The sequence below is a fragment of the Lolium perenne genome, chromosome 7 (genome assembly GCF_019359855.2).
Source record: "Lolium perenne isolate Kyuss_39 chromosome 7, Kyuss_2.0, whole genome shotgun sequence".
In the NCBI taxonomy this organism is placed as follows: domain Eukaryota; kingdom Viridiplantae; phylum Streptophyta; class Magnoliopsida; order Poales; family Poaceae; genus Lolium; species Lolium perenne.
The window spans coordinates 318,786,675-318,805,043 of NC_067250.2; the positions used below are offsets into that span (position 1 = coordinate 318,786,675).

An 18,369-nucleotide genomic window follows, 5' to 3' on the forward strand; every position below is an offset into this window, starting at 1 on the left:
CTAAGGATGTAGTTGTTGATTACATTACGCACCATACTTAATGCAATTGTCTGTTGCTTTGCAACTTAATACTGGAGGGGGTTCGGATGATAACCTGAAGGTGGACTTTTTAGGCATAGATGCAGTTGGATGGCGGTCTATGTACTTTGTCGTAATGCCCAATTAAATCTCACTATACTCATCATGATATGTATGTGCATGGTCATGCCCTCTTTATTTGTCAATTGCCCAACTGTAATTTGTTCACCCAACATGCTGTTTGTCTTATGGGAGAGACACCTCTAGTGAACTGTGGACCCCGGTCCAATTCTCTTTACTGAAATACAATCTACTGCAATACTTGTTCTACTGTTTTCTGCAAACAATCATCTTCCACACAATACGGTTAATCCTTTGTTACAGCAAGCCGGTGAGATTGACAACCTCACTGTTTCGTTGGGGCAAAGTACTTTGGTTGTGTTGTGCAAGTTCCACGTTGGCGCCGGAATCCCTGGTGTTGCGCCGCACTACATCCCGCCGCCATCAACCTTCAACGTGCTTCTTGGCTCCTCCTGGTTCGATAAACCTTGGTTTCTTTCTGAGGGAAAACTTGCTGCTGTGCGCATCATACCTTCCTCTTGGGGTTCCCAACGAACGTATGAGGTACACGCCATCAAGCATATTTTCTGGCGCCGTTGCCGGGGAGATCAAGACACGCTGCAAGGGGAGTCTCCACTTCTCAATCTCTTTACTTTGTTTTTATCTTGCTTAGTTTTATTTACTACTTTGTTTGCTGCACTAAATCAAAATACAAAAAAATTAGTTGCTAGTTTTACTTTATTTGCTATCTTGTTTGCTATATCAAAAACACAAAAAAATTAGTTACTTGCATTTACTTTATTTAGTTTGCTTTATTTACTACTGTTAAAATGAATACTCCTGAAAATACTAAGTTGTGTGACTACACTAGTTAGGCATAATGGACAACAATGAGCTTCTTATTCTATTTCCTGATTTAAGACATGGATGGTTTGATGCGAAAATTAAAAAACCTATGGAACATATTAGTATGAACGCTTTGAACACCATTGTTGCTAATGATATGGAAAATTCTAAGCTTGGGGAAGCTGGCTTTGATGAGCATGATATTTTTAGTCCCCCAAGCATTGAGGAGAAAATTTACTTTGATTATTACAATATGCCTCCTATATTTGATAATGAGAATAATAATGATAGCTACTTTGTTGAATTTGCTCCCACTACAACTAATAAAATTGATTATGCTTATGTGGAGAGTAATGATACTTTTATGCATGTGAATAAGAATGCTTTATGTGATACTTATATTGTTGAGTTTGTTCATGATGTCTCTGAAAATTATTATGAGAGAGGAAAATATGGTTGTAGAAATTTTCATGTTACTAAAACACCTCTCTATATGCTGAAATTTTTGAAGTTACACTTGTTTTATCTTCCTATGCTTGTTACTTTGCTCCTCATGAACTTGTTTATTTACAAGATTCCTATGCATAGGAAGCATGTTAGACTTAAATGTGTTTTGAATTTGCTTCTTGATGCTCTCTTTTACTTCAACTCTTATTTCTTGCGAGTACATCATTAAAACTGCTGAGCCCATCTTAATGGCTATAAAGAAAAGCGCTTATGGGAGACACCCATGTTTTTACCTACAGCACTTTGTTTTTATTTTGTGTCTTGGAAGTTGTTTACTACTGTAGCAACCTCTCCTTATCTTAGTTTTGTGTTTTGTTGTGCCAAGTAAAGTCTTTGATAGTAAAGTAAGTACTAGATTTGGATTACTGCGCAGTTCCAGATTTCTTTGCTGTCACGAATCTGGGTCTACCTCCCTGTAGGTAGCTCAGAAAATTAAGCCAATTTACGTGCATGATCCTCAGATATGTACGCAACTTTCATTCAATTTGAGCATTTTCATTTGAGCAAGTCTGGTGCCATTTTAAAATTTGTCAATACGAACTGTTCTGTTTTGACAGATTCTGCCTTTTATTTCGCATTGCCTCTTTTGCTATGTTGGATGAATTTCTTTGATCCACTAATGTCCAGTAGCATTATGCAATGTACAGAAGTGTTAAGAATGATTGTGTCACCTCTGAATATGTTAATTTTTATTGTGCACTAACCCTCTAATGAGTTGTTTCGAGTTTGGTGTGGAGGAAGTTTTCAAGGATCAAGAGAGGAGTATGATGCAACATGATCAAGGAGAGTGAAAGCTCTACGCTTGGGGATGCCCCGGTGGTTCACCCCTGCATATATCAAGAAGACTCAAGCGTCTAAGCTTGGGGATGCCCAAGGCATCCCCTTCTTCATCGACAACATTATCAGGTTCCTCCCCTGAAACTATATTTTTATTCCATCACATCTTATGTGCTTTGCTTGGAGCGTCGGTTTGTTTTTGTTTTTTGTTTTGTTTGAATAAAATGGATCCTAGCATTCACTTTATGGGAGAGAGACACGCTCCGCTGTAGCATATGGACAAGTATGTCCTTGGTTTCTACTCATAGTATTCATGGCGAAGTTTCTCCTTCGTTAAATTGTTATATGGTTGGAATTGGAAAATGATACATGTAGTAATTGCTATAAATGTCTTGGGTAATGTGATACTTGGCAATTGTTGTGCTCATGTTTAAGCTCTTGCATCATATGCTTTGCACTCATTAATGAAGAAATACATAGAGCATGCTAAAATTTGGTTTGCATATTTGGTTTCTCTAAGGTCTAGATAATTTCTAGTATTGAGTTTGAACAACAAGGAAGACGGTGTAGAGTCTTATAATGTTTTCAATATGTCTTTTATGTGAGTTTTGCTGCACCGGTTCATCCTTGTGTTTGTTTCAAATAAACCTTGCTAGCCTAAACCTTGTATCGAGAGGGAATACTTCTCATGCATCCAAAATACTTGAGCCAACCACTATGCCATTTGTGTCCACCATACCTACCTACTACATGGTATTTTCCGCCATCCCAAAGTAAATTGCTTGAGTGCTACCTTTAAAATTCCATCATTCACCTTTGCAATATATAGCTCATGGGACAAATAGCTTAAAAACTATTGTGGTATTGAATATGTAATTATGCACTTTATCTCTTATTAAGTTGCTTGTTGTGCGATAACCATGTTCACTGGGGACGCCATCAACTATTCATTGTTGAATTTCATGTGAGTTGCTATGCATGTCCGTCTTGTCTGAAGTAAGAGAGATCTACCACCCTATGGTTAAGCATGCATATTGTTAGAGAAGAACATTGGGCCGCTAACTAAAGCCATGATCCATGGTGGAAGTTTCAGTTTTGGACATATATCCTCAAATCTCAAATGAGAAAATTATTAATTGGTGTTACATGCTTATGCATAAAAGAGGAGTCCATTATCTGTTGTCTATGTTGTCCCGGTATGGATGTCTAAGTTGAAGAATAATCAATAGCGAGAAATCCAATGCGAGCTTTCTCCTTAGACCTTTGTACAGGCGGCATAGAGGTACCCCTTTGTGACACTTGGTTAAAACAGTGCATTGTGATGATCCGGTAGTCCAAGCTAATTAGGACAAGGTGCGGACACTATTAGTACACTATGCATGAGGCTTGCAACTTATAAGATATAATTTACATGATGCATATGCTTTATTACTACCGTTGACAAAATTGTTTCATGTTTTTTAAATCAAAGCTCTAGCACAAATATAGCAATCGATGCTTTTCCTCTATGGAGGACCATTCTTTTACTTTCAATGTTGAGTCAGTTCACCTATTTCTCTCCACCTCAAGAAGCAAACACTTGTGTGAACTGTGCATTGATTCCTACATATTTGCTTATTGCACTTATTATATTACTCTATGTTGACAATATCCATGAGATATACATGTTACAAGTTGAAAGCAACCGCTGAAACTTAATCTTCTTTTGTGTTGCTTCAATGCCTTTACTTTGAATTATTGCTTTATGAGTTAACTCTTATGCAAGACTTATTGATGCTTGTCTTGAAGTGCTATTCATGAAAAGTCTTTGCTTTATGATTCACTTGTTTACTCATGTCATATACATTGTTTTGATCGCTGCATTCACTACATATGCTTTACAAATAGTATGATCAAGATTATGATGGCATGTCACTCCAGAAATTATCTGTGTTATCGTTTTACCTGCTCGGGACGAGCAGAACTAAGCTTGGGGATGCTGATACGTCTCCGACGTATCGATAATTTCTTATGTTCCATGCCACATTATTGATGTTATCTACATGTTTTATGCACACTTTATGTCATATTCGTGCATTTTCTGGAACTAACCTATTAACAAGATGCCGAAGTGCCAGTTGCTGTTTTCTGCTATTTTTGGTTTCAGAAATCCTAGTAAGGAAATATTCTCGGAATTGGACGAAATCAAAGCCCAGGGGCCTATTTTTCCACGAAGCTTCCAGAAGTCCGAAGACGAAACGAAGAGGGGCCACGAGGCAGCCAGAGCATAGGGCGGCGCGGCCCCTGCCCTGGCCGCGCGGCCCTATGGTCTGGGCCCCTCGCGCCGCCTCTTGACCTACCCTTCCGCCTACTTAAAGCCTCCGTGACGAAACCCCCCGGCCCGAGAGCCACGATACGGAAAACCTTCCAGAGACGCCGCCAACGCCGATCCCATCTCGGGGGATCCAGGAGATCGCCTCCGGCACCCTGCCGGAGAGGGGATTCATCTCCCGGAGGACTCTACGCCGCCATGGTCGCCTCCGGTGTGATGTGTGAGTAGTCTACCCCTGGACTATGGGTCCATAGCAGTAGCTAGATGGTTGTCTTCTCCCCATTGTGCTATCATTGTCGGATCTTGTGAGCTGCCTAACATGATCAAGATCATCTATCTGTAATTCTATATGTTGCGTTTGTTGGGATCCGATGAATAGAGAATACTTGTTATGTTGATTATCAAAGTTATATCTACGTGTTGTTTATGATCTTGCATGCTTTCCGTTACTAGTAGATGCTCTGGCCAAGTAGATGCTTGTAACTCCAAGAGGGAGTACTTATGCTCGATAGTGGGTTCATGCCTGCATTGACACCGGGACAGCTGATGAAAGTTCTAAGGTTGTGTTGTGCTGTTGCCACTTTGGATAATAGATTGATGGTATGTCTTAGGATTTAGTTGTTTATTACATTACGGACCATACTTAATGGAATTGTTCCGTTGCTTTGCAACTTAATACTGGAGGGGGTTCGGATGATAACCTGAAGGTGGACTTTTTAGGCATAGATGCAGTTGGATGGCGGTCTATGTACTTTGTCGTAATGCCCAATTAAATCTCACTATACTCATCATGATATGTATGTGCATGGTCATGCCCTCTTTATTTGTCAATTGCCCAACTGTAATTTGTTCACCCAACATGCTGTTTGTCTTATGGGAGAGACACCTCTAGTGAACTGTGGACCCCGGTCCAATTCTCTTTACTGAAATACAATCTACTGCAATACTTGTTCTACTGTTTTCTGCAAACAATCATCTTCCACACAATACGGTTAATCCTTTGTTACAGCAAGCCGGTGAGATTGACAACCTCACTGTTTCGTTGGGGCAAAGTACTTTGGTTGTGTTGTGCAGGTTCCACGTTGGCGCCCGAATCCCTGGTGTTGCGCCGCACTACATCCCGCCGCCATCAACCTTCAACGTGCTTCTTGGCTCCTCCTGGTTCGATAAACCTTGGTTTCTTTCTGAGGGAAAACTTGCTGCTGTGCGCATCATACCTTCCTCTTGGGGTTCCCAACGAACGTGTGAGTTACACGCCATCAGTGGCACAACCGCAAGGCAATGGCCAGGTTGAAAGAATCAATGCACTTGTGCTTTCTGGTATAAAACCAAGGCTCATTGAACCACTCGAAAAGACACCGTGATGTTGGCTTGATGAGTTGCCATCAGTGTTGTGGAGCATAAGAACGACTCCGAACCGGTCTACCGGATACACTCCATTCTTCATGGTTTATGGGGCAGAAGTTGTAATCCCAACCGATATCATTCATGACTCTCCAAGGGTTCAACTCTATACCGAAGAAGAGGTAAAAGAGGCCCGAGAAAACGATGTGGACTTGCTGGAAGAAGCAAGAGAGCTGGCTTTGGCAAGAACAGCCATTTACCAGCAGAACCTCAGACGCTATCATAGCCGGAAGGTTAACCCGAGGGTATTCCGGGAAGGAGATCTGGTGTTACGCCTAGTGCAGCGCACTGAAGGCCGGCATAAGCTTTCACCCCCATGGGAAGGACCTTTCATTGTGAGCAAGGCTCTCCACAATGATGCCTATTATCTGATTGATGCACAGGAGTGGAAAGAAGGAAAGGCGGACAGATCCGGAGACGAAACCAAGCGGCCGTGGAACATAGCTTTGTTGCGTCCTTTCTAATCCTGAAGTTGTGGTGTAAGAAGTTCCTTTTTTGTACCTTATTTGCTATGAATAAAAGATATCGGAACCTCGAATGAATCTCGGGGACTACCCCTACTGAAATTGCATGCAATATGTTTATTTTTTCAGTTTACCGGTTGCTTGTTGAACATTTTTTCTTTCCGGTTTAGTAACGTGCTAAACCTACCGGAGTCTTCGACTCTGCTGCTGTCCGCAACCCGGCTTCATGGCAAGCAAGATAAAACGGTAGGAATTAAGCACGTGAACTACGAAAAGAGGGAGTGGGAACGGACAATCCGGAAAAGTTTCACTAACCCCGGTTATACCGGTTTTTTGTGAAACTTTCGAGTTATTTCTAAGTTCAAGAAAGTGTTCGCTTGGCAAAAGAACTTTGTGACTCATACGCCAAAACACCCAAAAGAGGTAGGCAGAGCCAAAGCAAAAGAACCAAGTGTGCATCGGATTGGATGCGGAAACAATTCTGAAATCTTCGCAGTGCAAGATAAAAGCAAACAATGAGTAAAATACTAAGGTAGTATGCAAACGTAACTAGATAAGTTACCGGTATAACATACCGGCATGAATTGTTGTAGCACAGCCAAAAGAACGGCAAAGTATTATCTTACATCATGAACCCCGGCATACCGGGGTAGGATTTAACAAGCATTGTTTTAAGCCAACAGGATAGAAAAGGTGCAAAGTGAGAGCATCTAGACAGCAGGGGCTTCAGGAGGAGCATCACCGGCTTCGGGAGCTTCCGGAGGCGCATCACCAGCTTCCGGAGGAGCATCATCTTCTCCGGCATCCTCATCTTCCTCGTCCTCTTCTTCGTCGTCACTAAGATAGTCCTTGACGTCGGGAGGAGGAGGGATGAAGGTGCGGATTAATTGGAGCGTACTCCGCTATCCGGTAGGCGCGGTCCTTCCGCTTCGCGGTGAGGACTGGGTCCTTATCGGTGGGAGCGTCGCGGCGCAAGCTGTGGAAGGCCTCCAGGTCCAAGTCTTCGTACCAGGAGCAGGCGATGCGTAGCGTCGCATCTGCTCCGGCACGGGCCAACGAGCACTGCCACTCGCGGATCCTCCGGCCGGCACCTTTCAGGCGATCGGAGGTGAGCGTCAGGTTGGCCGGCATATCCTCCCCAGGCCACAGCACTTTGAAGAGTTGGATCGCCACATCGGGCAGATCGACAAGATGCCGGTCCACCGCGCGCATGTGCTGGATCCGGGCAGAGAGGGCGACCAAATGATCATAAGGATCCCAGGGCGCATTCGGGTTCGTCATTTCTTGTTCAGCTTTGCGTTCCGTCACCTTGTTGTGCGCGTGCACCTGGGAATCCGGGAAGAGCCCTGCAAGAAAAAAAAAGAAGAAATAAGAGCATGCTACCGGAAAGTATATGCTTATAAGCAAAAGAAAGAGAGGAAAAAGGCTTACTGAGGGCGAGCGCGTCGGTTTGCACAACCAACTGGTCGTACTCCTTCTGCTCTGCCTCTAAGAGGGCGATCCGGTCTTGGGCCGCCTTCCGCGCCCGCTCTCCTCCTCCAGCTCAGCCCGCAGCACCGCGGTAGAATCAGCGCACTCCTTTAGAGTTTCATCCAGCTTGGCCTCGGCTGCGGCTTTGGCCTCCTTCCGCTCCTGGTCATGCCGGAGCTCAGTCTGCACCAGCTTTTCCTTCAGTTGGGCGGAGATAACCTCCTGGGCGTCCAGAGCTTTGCGATGCGACAGGATGAGCTGCTCCTTTTCAACTGGAATCCGGAAAAGAAACGTTAACAGGAATGTAACCGGTAGGATGCAGAGAGGCAAATCAACCGGAAAAGGAGAGCTGAGCTTTGAGGGCCTCGATGGAGGCTTCCGGAACAGCTGCTATGCAAAGAGTTTATAAGTAATGAGAGGGAAAAACAACAGGTAAAAAGAAGCCGGATGCACAAATAACGAACCTTGGCAATGGCTGTGGGCCTCAGCGAGGTCCCGGTGCTCCCACAGAAGCTCCTCAAAGAGGCACTTCCGGGCGTCCGCCGTGCTCTGTTCAAATAAAAATGACAGTAAGAAGATGCCGGTTTTTGGTGTTTCTAAGGAAGTTTCGCGCTCAAAGCTATGCTCTCAACCCGAAACTCGGGGACTGGGAAGATATACATAATCTTGAAAGAATGAAAACCGGCAAGGATTTAAAGGACTTTAAAGTTTTGTGCAACTTACCACCACATTGTTGGTAGCGTCGTGCCACGCGTTGTCAAACTCCTTGACCGCGTGCCGCAGTCGGCTAAAGTGTTGCCCGGTGCTTCGAGGGCCCGCGGGATCAATTGTCGGCATCTTGTCCTTCCCCAGGCCACGCGTCGCCGGGGACACATCCGCTTGATTCCACTTCTCAGCGTAATCAAGGAAATGCCCCAGGTCGGCTCCTCCGCGGGTGAGCTCGGTAATCCGGCCCAGCTGAGCTGAAGCCGTTTCCCCGGCCACAATAGTGGCGCGACCAGCGTGCAGTACAAGGGACTGTGGGCCGGAGCTGGCTGCGGAGGCCACCACGGCAGCTTCTGGCTTGGAGAGCTTGATGCCCTCCGGAGGTGTAGGCTTGGCCGCTGCGGGTTCTTGGCTTGGCGGCGGTGTTGGCTTGGCAACGGCTGGCTCGCCGGTAGAGGCAGCCGGTGGGGGCTTTGGAGTGGTCTTGGGCGGCGCAGGAGCTTCAGCCGCATCCCGTGCTGGAGCGGAGCTTGCCGGCGCGGAAGAGTCCGGCACGGCCTTCGAGGGGGAGGAAGCAGGAGTCCTCTTCTTCTTTTTCTTCGGGGCGGGAGGAACCCGAGGTTCCGCCCTCCCGGCAGCTTCAGTATCGGCGCCGGTGTTGCTGGCGCCAGTGTCTTGAGTTTCTGGAGGGGAGACGATGTCCTCCTCCGCGCGGTGTTCAGAAGGTTCAGGGGCCGCGCGCCCCGCACTTGTGGTGCCTCCTAGAGGGGAGGCAGAAAAGTTGCCGGCACCAGATGGTACCAGGCTTAGTTGAGGAGGAGGAGAGGTCCTCGCGGCTTCCTCAGAGCTTTCCGGCCTCATGCCGGTAGCGCTCTTGGAGATCTTGAGCGCAACGCTAGAAAAGATAAAAGAAAAAAGAAGTTCAGAGAGAGTAACCAGAAAAAGAGGTTCTTCGAACAAAGGCAAAGAAGAAAATGGAAACTTACCCGGAAGCAACCGGCATCTCCCGCCTCCGGTATTGCTTCTTGGAAACCCTCTTTCCGCCAACAACTTCCTGCCGGGAGCGCTTGGCGGGAGGAGCTTCGCTAGGGCCGGCTTTGGGCGCCGGCGCCTTGTTCTTCTTGCCCTGAGAGGCAAGTTTCTCCAAGAACTCCCGGCCAACCTCGGCCTGTAGCGGAGTAGCATGGTCCATGACATGTGGGTTGGCGCTGGCTGAGGGAGCATCTACAGCAAGACAATACATGAGGAAGCGAAAGAATAAAATACCTCGAGAACAGTGACCTCATCATCGGAACCGGAAGCATCGGTTGAAAAGTTACCGGGGCGCGAGGTGTGGGTGCGGCCCATCTTGTTCTTGGTCCAGACCACGTAAGGATCCGGATCCACTTCGTCCAAGTCCCGCTTTTGGCAAGGACCTCGAGCCTCTGCGGCAATGCGAGGAAAGCGCTCGCGGGCCTGAAAAGGAGAAAAAAGACAGTTAGTTATGCATCAAAAAGTTACCGGAAAAACAATCCGGACTGCTTAAATTCTTACTTCGGCAGTTGGGGGATTCGTGGAGCAAAGGGGAAGAAAGCCCCACTCCCAGTCCATCGGCATGTCGGTGTTGCAGATCTGCTTAGCCTTGAGGACTATGTCCTCTTTGCTTAACGGCAAGCCGGTGATTTTGGTCGGATCGCGGGGGCCGTACATCTCGCTCATCTTGTGAGCACGGCGCTGGAGGGGAAGCACCCGACGTGAGATGAAGGTGCGGATGATATCGTCGGAGCATATGTTCGTTTCCTTCCTGAGCTTCTCCAGGAAGCGAATAATCCGATTGGTTTCAATATGGTTGGTTCCCGGATTGAACCCCCAGTTGGTCCTCGTTGGCGTCTCCGGGTTGTAGGCCGGCAGATTGATAAAGTCTGCGCCGCCCTTATTCCTCACGTAGAAGGTCTCTTGCCATGCCCGGCATGAGTCGAGACCGGAAAACTTGAAGAAAGGGCTTCATTGGCGGGAGCCCACGATGCAGGATCCGCATCGTACCGGAGGCTTGGGCTTGGGAATGTCCTTGCCTTGGACCGAGTTGATCCGAAGGCTAAAGAAGCGAGCAAAGGCTTCTTTTGTGGGAAGGAGGCCGATGTAGCCCTCCATGAAGGAAACATAGCAGGAGAGGTAGAAGATGGTATTGCCAGGAAGATGGTGGGGTTGGAGTTTATAGAAGTCAAGGAACTCGCGGAAAAAATCGGAGGCCGGAAGGCCGAAACCGCGCTCGAAGTGAGAAACAAATACCACGAACTCTCCGGGTTCGGGTGCGGGTTCCAGCTCGTCGCGTGGACTCCGGCAAGATACCTGTGCCGGTATCCTCCGGGAGCGGTACAGCCAGTCGATGTCCTCTTGCACCACATCTGAGCTTTTCCAGGCTCCGCGGGTGATGGCGGATAGGTCCACTCCGGAACCTTGGCCAGAACTGCTGGCTTCCTGATCTCTTCCGGAACCGGCCACTGGAGCAGTTGATGAGGTTTCCATCCGGGCTAGTTCAGCTGAAAGGCCATCGGAAGATCCGTGGTGGTGGCTGCTGGCAACTGGTTCGGAGAGATACTCCTCGCTAGACATGCAAGCCAAAAAGATACCGGAATCTACCTAAAAACAGGTTCCCCCAGATCTAGCCTCGCGCGAAGATCTACGAGTAAGAGAAAAACCACGGAAAAAGAGAAGGTAAATCCCCAACCGGCCAAGAACGAGAAGGCAAAAAAGGAGAGAGCAAAGAGACATTGGGGCTAACCTGAGGCGGCGCAAGATGCTGAGGACAACGGTCGCCGGAGATGCGGCAGACTCACAGTCGCCGACGAGGTCTGGCAAGGAAGGAGAGCAGAGGTCATCGGGGAGCGCCCGAAGCAGCAACAACGAAAGCTCTGCGGAGAGTCTCTGCGTGGCGAAACTCAGTGGAGTCGTTGTAGGAGTTCGCCGGAGGGCAGAACGCTCTGACGGCGAACGACGACGGCAGGAGCGCAACGGGCAAGGGCTCTGGGGGCGCGAGAAGTGGTGAGTGCGGAGAAGAAGAGGGGAAGGAACCGCTCCCCCCTTAAGTAGGGAGAAGAAGTAGTGGGCTCGCAACCGCTGGGCCGCGGCGGTTCGGTTCGTGGGCCGCCACGTGGCGCAAGGATACACGCGCGGAAAACAGAAGGCCACAGGGAGGCCACACGGATCCGGAACGGCAGCGAGGATCCGATGCGGCGCCATAAATGCTAGCGCAGAAGCTGAAGGGAAGTGACCCCTGACACTGCTGCGTCAGAAACAGTGCGCATGTCACTGACAGGCACAATACCCGAGAAATTCTCGACTTCGCCGAGGAGAGTTTAATGAGAAAGATGCCGGAAATACACGGTACTGAAAGACGTAAGTTCGGCAAAAAAGCCGGAAGGTTTAAACTGGTTACCGGAAGGATTAAACCGGTACCTTGTGAGAAGGGAACCTGGCATGGACCATCGGATGAGATCCACCGGACTATACCAGCTTCGGGGACTAATGTTGGGGGGATGACCCCCGGTATGCCAAAGGCATGCCAAACCGGATGGTTTGAGCCATCAAGATACCGGTTTAAAGTTTATTCCGGACTGTGAAGCTAAGCTTTTGGCTAAGTGAATCTTACCGGTATCCCCAAGAGGGGTATACCGGAATGAGCTAAGAAGACACCGGATTGCCGGTAAGAGGTGCACTGTAGCACGTCGGCAAGACTAGTCAAAGATTCTCTCAAGAGCTAGAGGACAAGGATGAGCTAAGCAAAGTAGCTTTAAATGAAGCCCTGATGCCAAAGAGGAAGGTGACGCTGAAAGCATCCGGAGGACGTCAGCCTCCCTGATTAAAGAAGATACCGGCGTCACCAGTGAGTAAAGAGACTTTGTAAAGTAGTTTGTCTGTTCAAAGATGCCATTAGGGTTTCCTAGGGTTTCTTCCCCTGTAAGCCACCCTCTCCCATATATAAGGAGAGGGGGCACACCCCATCGCGGGCATGTGAGACCTTGTATCCAGAAACCTGTAACCACTTGAGATCAATGAAGAGAGAGATCTAGAGCTGAGTTTATATTTGTGTTCTTCTTCTTCCTCTGGCCAAGGCCAAGTTCTTCAAGACACCATCCGGAAATCCATCCCATACAACCAAAACCCTCCCCCGAATCCTCTAGCGCCCATTCGGCCCCAACTTAAGCCATCCTATGGCATCTGTCTGTTCACCATGACGACACGGAGGTTGCATCGCACGCAGCCCCCGGGGCAATAGGATCATTTTCCTTAGAATTTATATCTTTTTACCATGCATAGCATTTAAATTTCTTCTGGCTTATGCGGCTCTACTCAATATAAATGAAACCGTCGGAATCTTTTTACTTCATGGAGCTGAACAACATCAAGAGGAAGACCATCTCCATGAATGTACAACATGGCCATCACGTGATGGAAATATTTGCCACCAAGTTACCACGAGCTCGTCCTGGCCATGGCGTCTCGGCTAGCTCGCTCCTACCTGATCTCTGGCAAGAATGGCGAGCTCGTCATGGCTGCCGCGCATCTGCCTGCTTGCGTACCTCATCTCGAGTGCCGCAAGCTTTGTTGGGCATGCATTCTGGACGTGATCTGGGTTGACAACATCAGGGTAGAGGAGCGAACAGCAGAGAAAGGTGCTCTAAAAACTGAGAAGAAATGACACAAGGCGTTCTTGATTGACTGGACTGTTAAATTCAGTGTCAGACTCTCGGTCTCATGCATTATAGGAAGAGCGACGTAGATATAGCCGCTGCCAAGTGAAACCCTGTTAATTTCAATGCCACGCTCGGTCAGGGAAACGACCACATCGATATTTGTTAATTAACCGAAATAGATACAGCAACCTGCCAAGTGAAGCAAATGTAGATTGTGTCATCCTGTAGGCAAGGTGATCACTTCAGAGAACTATATATACACAATTTGAACCAGTCTTTTTCAATTGGTAATACTGATGTTCTTACGGTTCCATCGAATCTGCATAAACGAGACAGAAGTTCAGACACCTGAGATTAATTGTGTACACAGATCACTTCAAGAGTTCACGAGCTAAACAGAATAAGTTATATAGGTCTTATATTAGGCTAGATAAGCAATAGCAGGATAGCATTTGTTCCACTGGTGATATTCATCTCAATTGGACTTGAAACATGTGACTGCAAAGACTTTGCTTTTCCATGTTTAGCGCTGTCACTTGCAATGCAAATTGGACCACACAGCCAGACAGAGGCATGTAAAGTAAGTTCAGTGTCACACTCTTCGGCATGATAGGAAGAACAACATAGACATGACGGTGCCAACTGTTAAGCACTAGTAACTTCAATGTGACACTCTCAGGCAGGAAACATCCACATACACGTTACACTAATTAACTGAAACAATAGACACGACCACCACCAGGTGAAGCAATGTAGATTGTCTTGTAGATAAGGTGATCACATCTCCTGAGAACTCCACGCCATTGAAATCAGAGTTGCTTTGAATCAAGAATGTTGATCTCATTATGGCCCCATCAAATCTGCACAAACAAGACAGAAGTTCAGACACCAGAGAAGAATTTTGTGCACAGATCGATTCAACAGTGTACGAGCTAAACGGAATAAGTTACATAGGTCTTATATTAGGATAGATAAGCATTAGCGGAATAGCATTTGCTCCATTTGTGATATTGATCTCAACTGAACTTGAAACATGTGACTGCAAAGACTTGCTTTTCCATTTGCAAGGCAAATTGGAGCACATAGCCAGACGGAAGCATGTAAAGTAACACATTTACATGCCTTTCTCACCTCAACTCTACTAGGTGTCTCCAATCAGCGAATGCATTAATCTGACATATAACGTGAGTAAACTATGTTCACACCCTTTTTATGTTCTGCAGCACAGCACTAGAGTCTTAACTAGTTAACAATAAATAAATAGTCCTGGAAATATTAGGTACTGCTAAATTGGTAGTTTCCTGTTGAGGATATCAGCTTCAAAGATAACAAAGAACTTCTAACTTAAAACTAGGAAGGAGACTAGGAGACATGTCAGACGGGTCTTGCTTAGTCACAATCAACAAATCATAGATTTGCTATTCAGAGCAGTGACTCGTTCATGCTGTTATTTGTCACCATACACACTGGGCAGATTTATTTCGAAACAACATCAGAGGTAGAAAACTGATAATGTGATAATTACAAAAAAAAACTTGCAATCCTACTCCAAAGGTAAATTGAATTTATACTTGCATTCCTACTCCACTAACTTGACCATAGAACTATTCCTCTATAATAATTGTTGCGACCTACTGAGTAGTATTTTTGTGACTCTATGAGGCCTACAATAATAGTGATGAGCTACGTGAAAGATCTTCTCTCATGGTTCTTTTAGAAGAGAATTTGGAACAAACAAGAACGAATCACAATTATTACCCTGAGCTTGATTAGCTTTCCCACAGGCACAAGAAAAATAACAGATACTAAATCATGTAAATAAGAATGTCCAAGTGCAACAATGAACTATCAAGGATTAGACAGGCTGTGTGGTAACTACGAAGGGAAATACATAACTAGGACACATTCGAAAGGTAACAACAATGGTGGGAAGAATTTTGGGTCCAAAGTGTACACATATTCAAGAGCTGACGAGCTAAAAGGAACATATTATAGGTCTTATAATGGGCTAGGTATACAGGGACTGAAAATGGAGGACGAGCTCCATATAGCTCTTTAATTTGAATTTTTTTAAGAAATCATAGTTCAAAATTCTAAAAAAAATCTGTACGCAATCATTGATGTATACTATAAGCGTGCGAAATGTCAATGCAAAATACTATGTACTCTAGGCTACACAAAAATGAAAATAAGTGTGGATCTAAGAATAGTGAACAGTACACATTTTCAAAACTCCATAATTTGTCAGATATAGTTATTTTTGTGTAGCCCAAAACACCTAGAATTTTGCACTGAGATTTTGCACGTTATATTATACATCATTGACTATCTACAGAATATTTTTCAGATTTTCAGGAGCCATCTGTCCACACCTGCTACTCCGCTAGGTATAACAGTATCAAGAGCATTACCAGAACAACATCTGTCCCATAGGTGATACTGATCTCAACTGGAATTGAAATACATGACTGCAAAGTCACACTTTTCTGTGTCTAGCACTGTAATTTGCAATCCATGTTGGAACACATAGCCAGACTCATGTACACAATAGGAAAAGAGCCCTGGAAATCGTAGGTCATGCTAACTTAGTTGCTTCATGCCGAGTAGCATAACAAACTTCTGGGTGTGTTTCATAGAAAAAAGTCAAACTTAGGTCACGAAAGGAAATTTATCAGGAAGTCATAATACCCAGTGTGTAATTGATACATGTGAAGCCTAGAACTGATCCTATGAGGCTAATTCAAATCAAACAGCTTGTGAGCATACTCTATTCTTGCTATTCAGATCAGTGACTTGGGGTGTAAGCATCAGTTAGGCAGATTTTATTTCAAAAACAACATCACGGCAAAAAAAAAAATGAAGTGGACAAGGAGTCGTGCTTGAGTGTAATGAATTATGCTAAGTGAAACACTTCAAAGGTAAACTGAATCTATAATTGCATTCCTTCTCCTTCACCCCTACAATACAGCTATCCTAAAAATAATGCAACCTAGTATTTTTGTGATAGAATAATAGTGGATGCATGAGCTATGCGAAAGATCTTCTCCCTTTCCTGGTTCTCTTAAAAGAGCATTTAGATCAAACAAGACAAGGAATCAGAATTATGCTCCTCAGCTAGATTAGCTTTCCCACAAACACAAGAAAAATAAACACAAGTAAATTGTGTAAACAAGAACGACGAATTGCAATAATGAACTATTTAAGACAAATTGTGTGATAACTTTGAAAGGAAGGACATAACTAGAACGCAGTAAAAGTTTACCATTTCATATTGTTGGTGAAGACAAAAACGATGGTGGGAAGTTGGTGTATATGCGTGTCCTGGACAAGGCTAACCCAAAAGGTTTCACACAAACCCTCTCAAGCTGCAATTTCTTGACATCCATGGAGAAATATTCCAATTCCATCTTGAAAGATGAGCCTACGCGTCGTGGGGCATCAGCACTTACTAGGAGAAAGTACCTCTCTGTTGAAGCTTTGATATTATGCAGACACCCAGAACCTAGCGTCATTGCCTTCACCATCTGCCACTGACTGGACCTCTTGCCTTTGTTTTGTCTAATGGTGTAACAGAGGTCACGTTTGCCACCTGCAGGTTCATCGCGTATACCGAACAACCCAACACTGCCTTCCCCTGCCTCCAGAATGGCTACTCCGAACGTACTCCATCCTTTGGATGGGAGGTCAGCAATCGAGAACTCCATCCTCCGGGTGTCAAGCACGAGTAACTCTTTCCTTTTAATCATGGTGGACTCCCAGTAGAAGCAGCCATACGCGTAATGGCGTCTGAGGAACATAGGGTCCAGTGGTGAATTCGATGGTGAATTCACGGTCGACTCGCCCCTGCCGCAGAACAATTCACGCCAACCCTTGCACGCCGAGGCTTGCCATTGTCCCGTGCTCGAAGAGAAAACGAAGGTGGCCAGCTTGGTTTCGCAGTGTACCACGCAGATGACTGTGAATGCTGTCGTGGCTGCGTCGTCCTCGCCGAGGGGCGCGAGGCAAGGCTCGCACCAGGGCATGCGTGCAACGGGTGCCGGACGGTACACCGAATCGGCTAGGGCGGAGGGGAGCGGGGGGAGCGTGACGTAGCGGCGGTGCAAGGGGTCGCACACCACGAGCTCCTTGAAGACCGGGGAACGCGCATCTTCTCCGTGGTCGCGGGCGAGGAGGACGCGGCCGTCGCGGATTTCCTGGACGATCCAGCCGCAGTGGGGTGGCAGGAAGGAGAAGGTGAAGTCGGCGGCGGCGGCGAACGAGCTGGCGGCGGGCGCGGATGGGTGGGGCGGGAGGGCGGCGTGGAAGCCTTCGAGGTCGAGGAAGCCGAGTAGGGGCGGGGCGTGGAGGCGGCGGAAGCGGCGGAGGAAGGAGCCGTCGGTGACGAGGCGGCGGAAGGCGACGCAGGCGGCGGAGGTGCGGGCGAGGTCTTCTGGGGCCGACAGTCGGAGAAAAATCTGCGCCAGCAGGTGGCTCGGGATCTCCGGCAGCTGCAGTGCCATTTCCTGCCCGGTCGACGGAGGAACGGGGCGTCGGAGGGCGGCCGAGCTCGCCGCCGAAACCCCTTTTTTTCAGATGCCGCCGGGAACCCTCGATGAGACTGGACTGGAAGAGGATGCGTCATGCGTCGGACTAGGGAAGTGTTTTTTCTTTGTTTTGTGTATACTGTCGAAATGGGCCTTGGCAAGGCCTGCTGAGGATAGCCTAGCCGAAAAATACCTCCCCTGGAGTTCACGTCAAAGTCAACACTAATTCATATCCAAAAAACATTCCTAAAGAAATCATGTCCAAAAACAGTCATTGTCGTGATACAAGCTAAAGAAACATGTTTGCTAGATTAGCGACTTAGCGTCCATCCATGGGCCATAACTACGATTGTGGCATGCGAAAGGGAAGCCCTGAGCGTCCACCAGGGGATCAGATGCTCCGGTCCCCTGGATGGACAGCCATGCGATGTGACAAAATCGTCCGAGTTCCCACAGTCCCCACATCTAGAAAAAAAACCTGAAAATAAAGAAGTTCCCTCCTCTATTCGCATAGGAGAGCGCTCCCCTGAGCAGCGGGTTCTCCGACGAGACGCGCTCCGGTGTGACTCCGCTTGCAACATCGTATGTAGCAACGGCTCGGCGGTCTCTGT

General features: G+C 46.8%; 1 protein-coding gene across 1 annotated transcript; it reads right to left on the reverse strand.

Annotated features, from left to right (window-relative positions):
- Positions 1-13,636: 13,636 nt before the first annotated feature.
- On the reverse strand, positions 13,637-17,842 carry LOC127323610 (uncharacterized). The gene is made up of 2 exons (XM_051351727.2): positions 16,498-17,842; positions 13,637-14,095 (listed from the first exon to the last, which is right to left on the reverse strand). The coding sequence occupies exon 1, from the start codon at positions 17,732-17,734 to the stop codon at positions 16,502-16,504; it is 1,233 nt and encodes a 410-aa protein (XP_051207687.2). The 5' UTR covers positions 17,735-17,842; the 3' UTR covers positions 13,637-14,095; positions 16,498-16,501.
- Positions 17,843-18,369: the final 527 nt, after the last annotated feature.

What these genes read in the sequence shown, in the direction of transcription:
- LOC127323610 (XM_051351727.2), bottom strand. Translation starts at nt 17,734, where the DNA reads ATGGCACTGCAGCTGCCGGAGATCCCGAGCCACCTGCTGGCGCAGATT.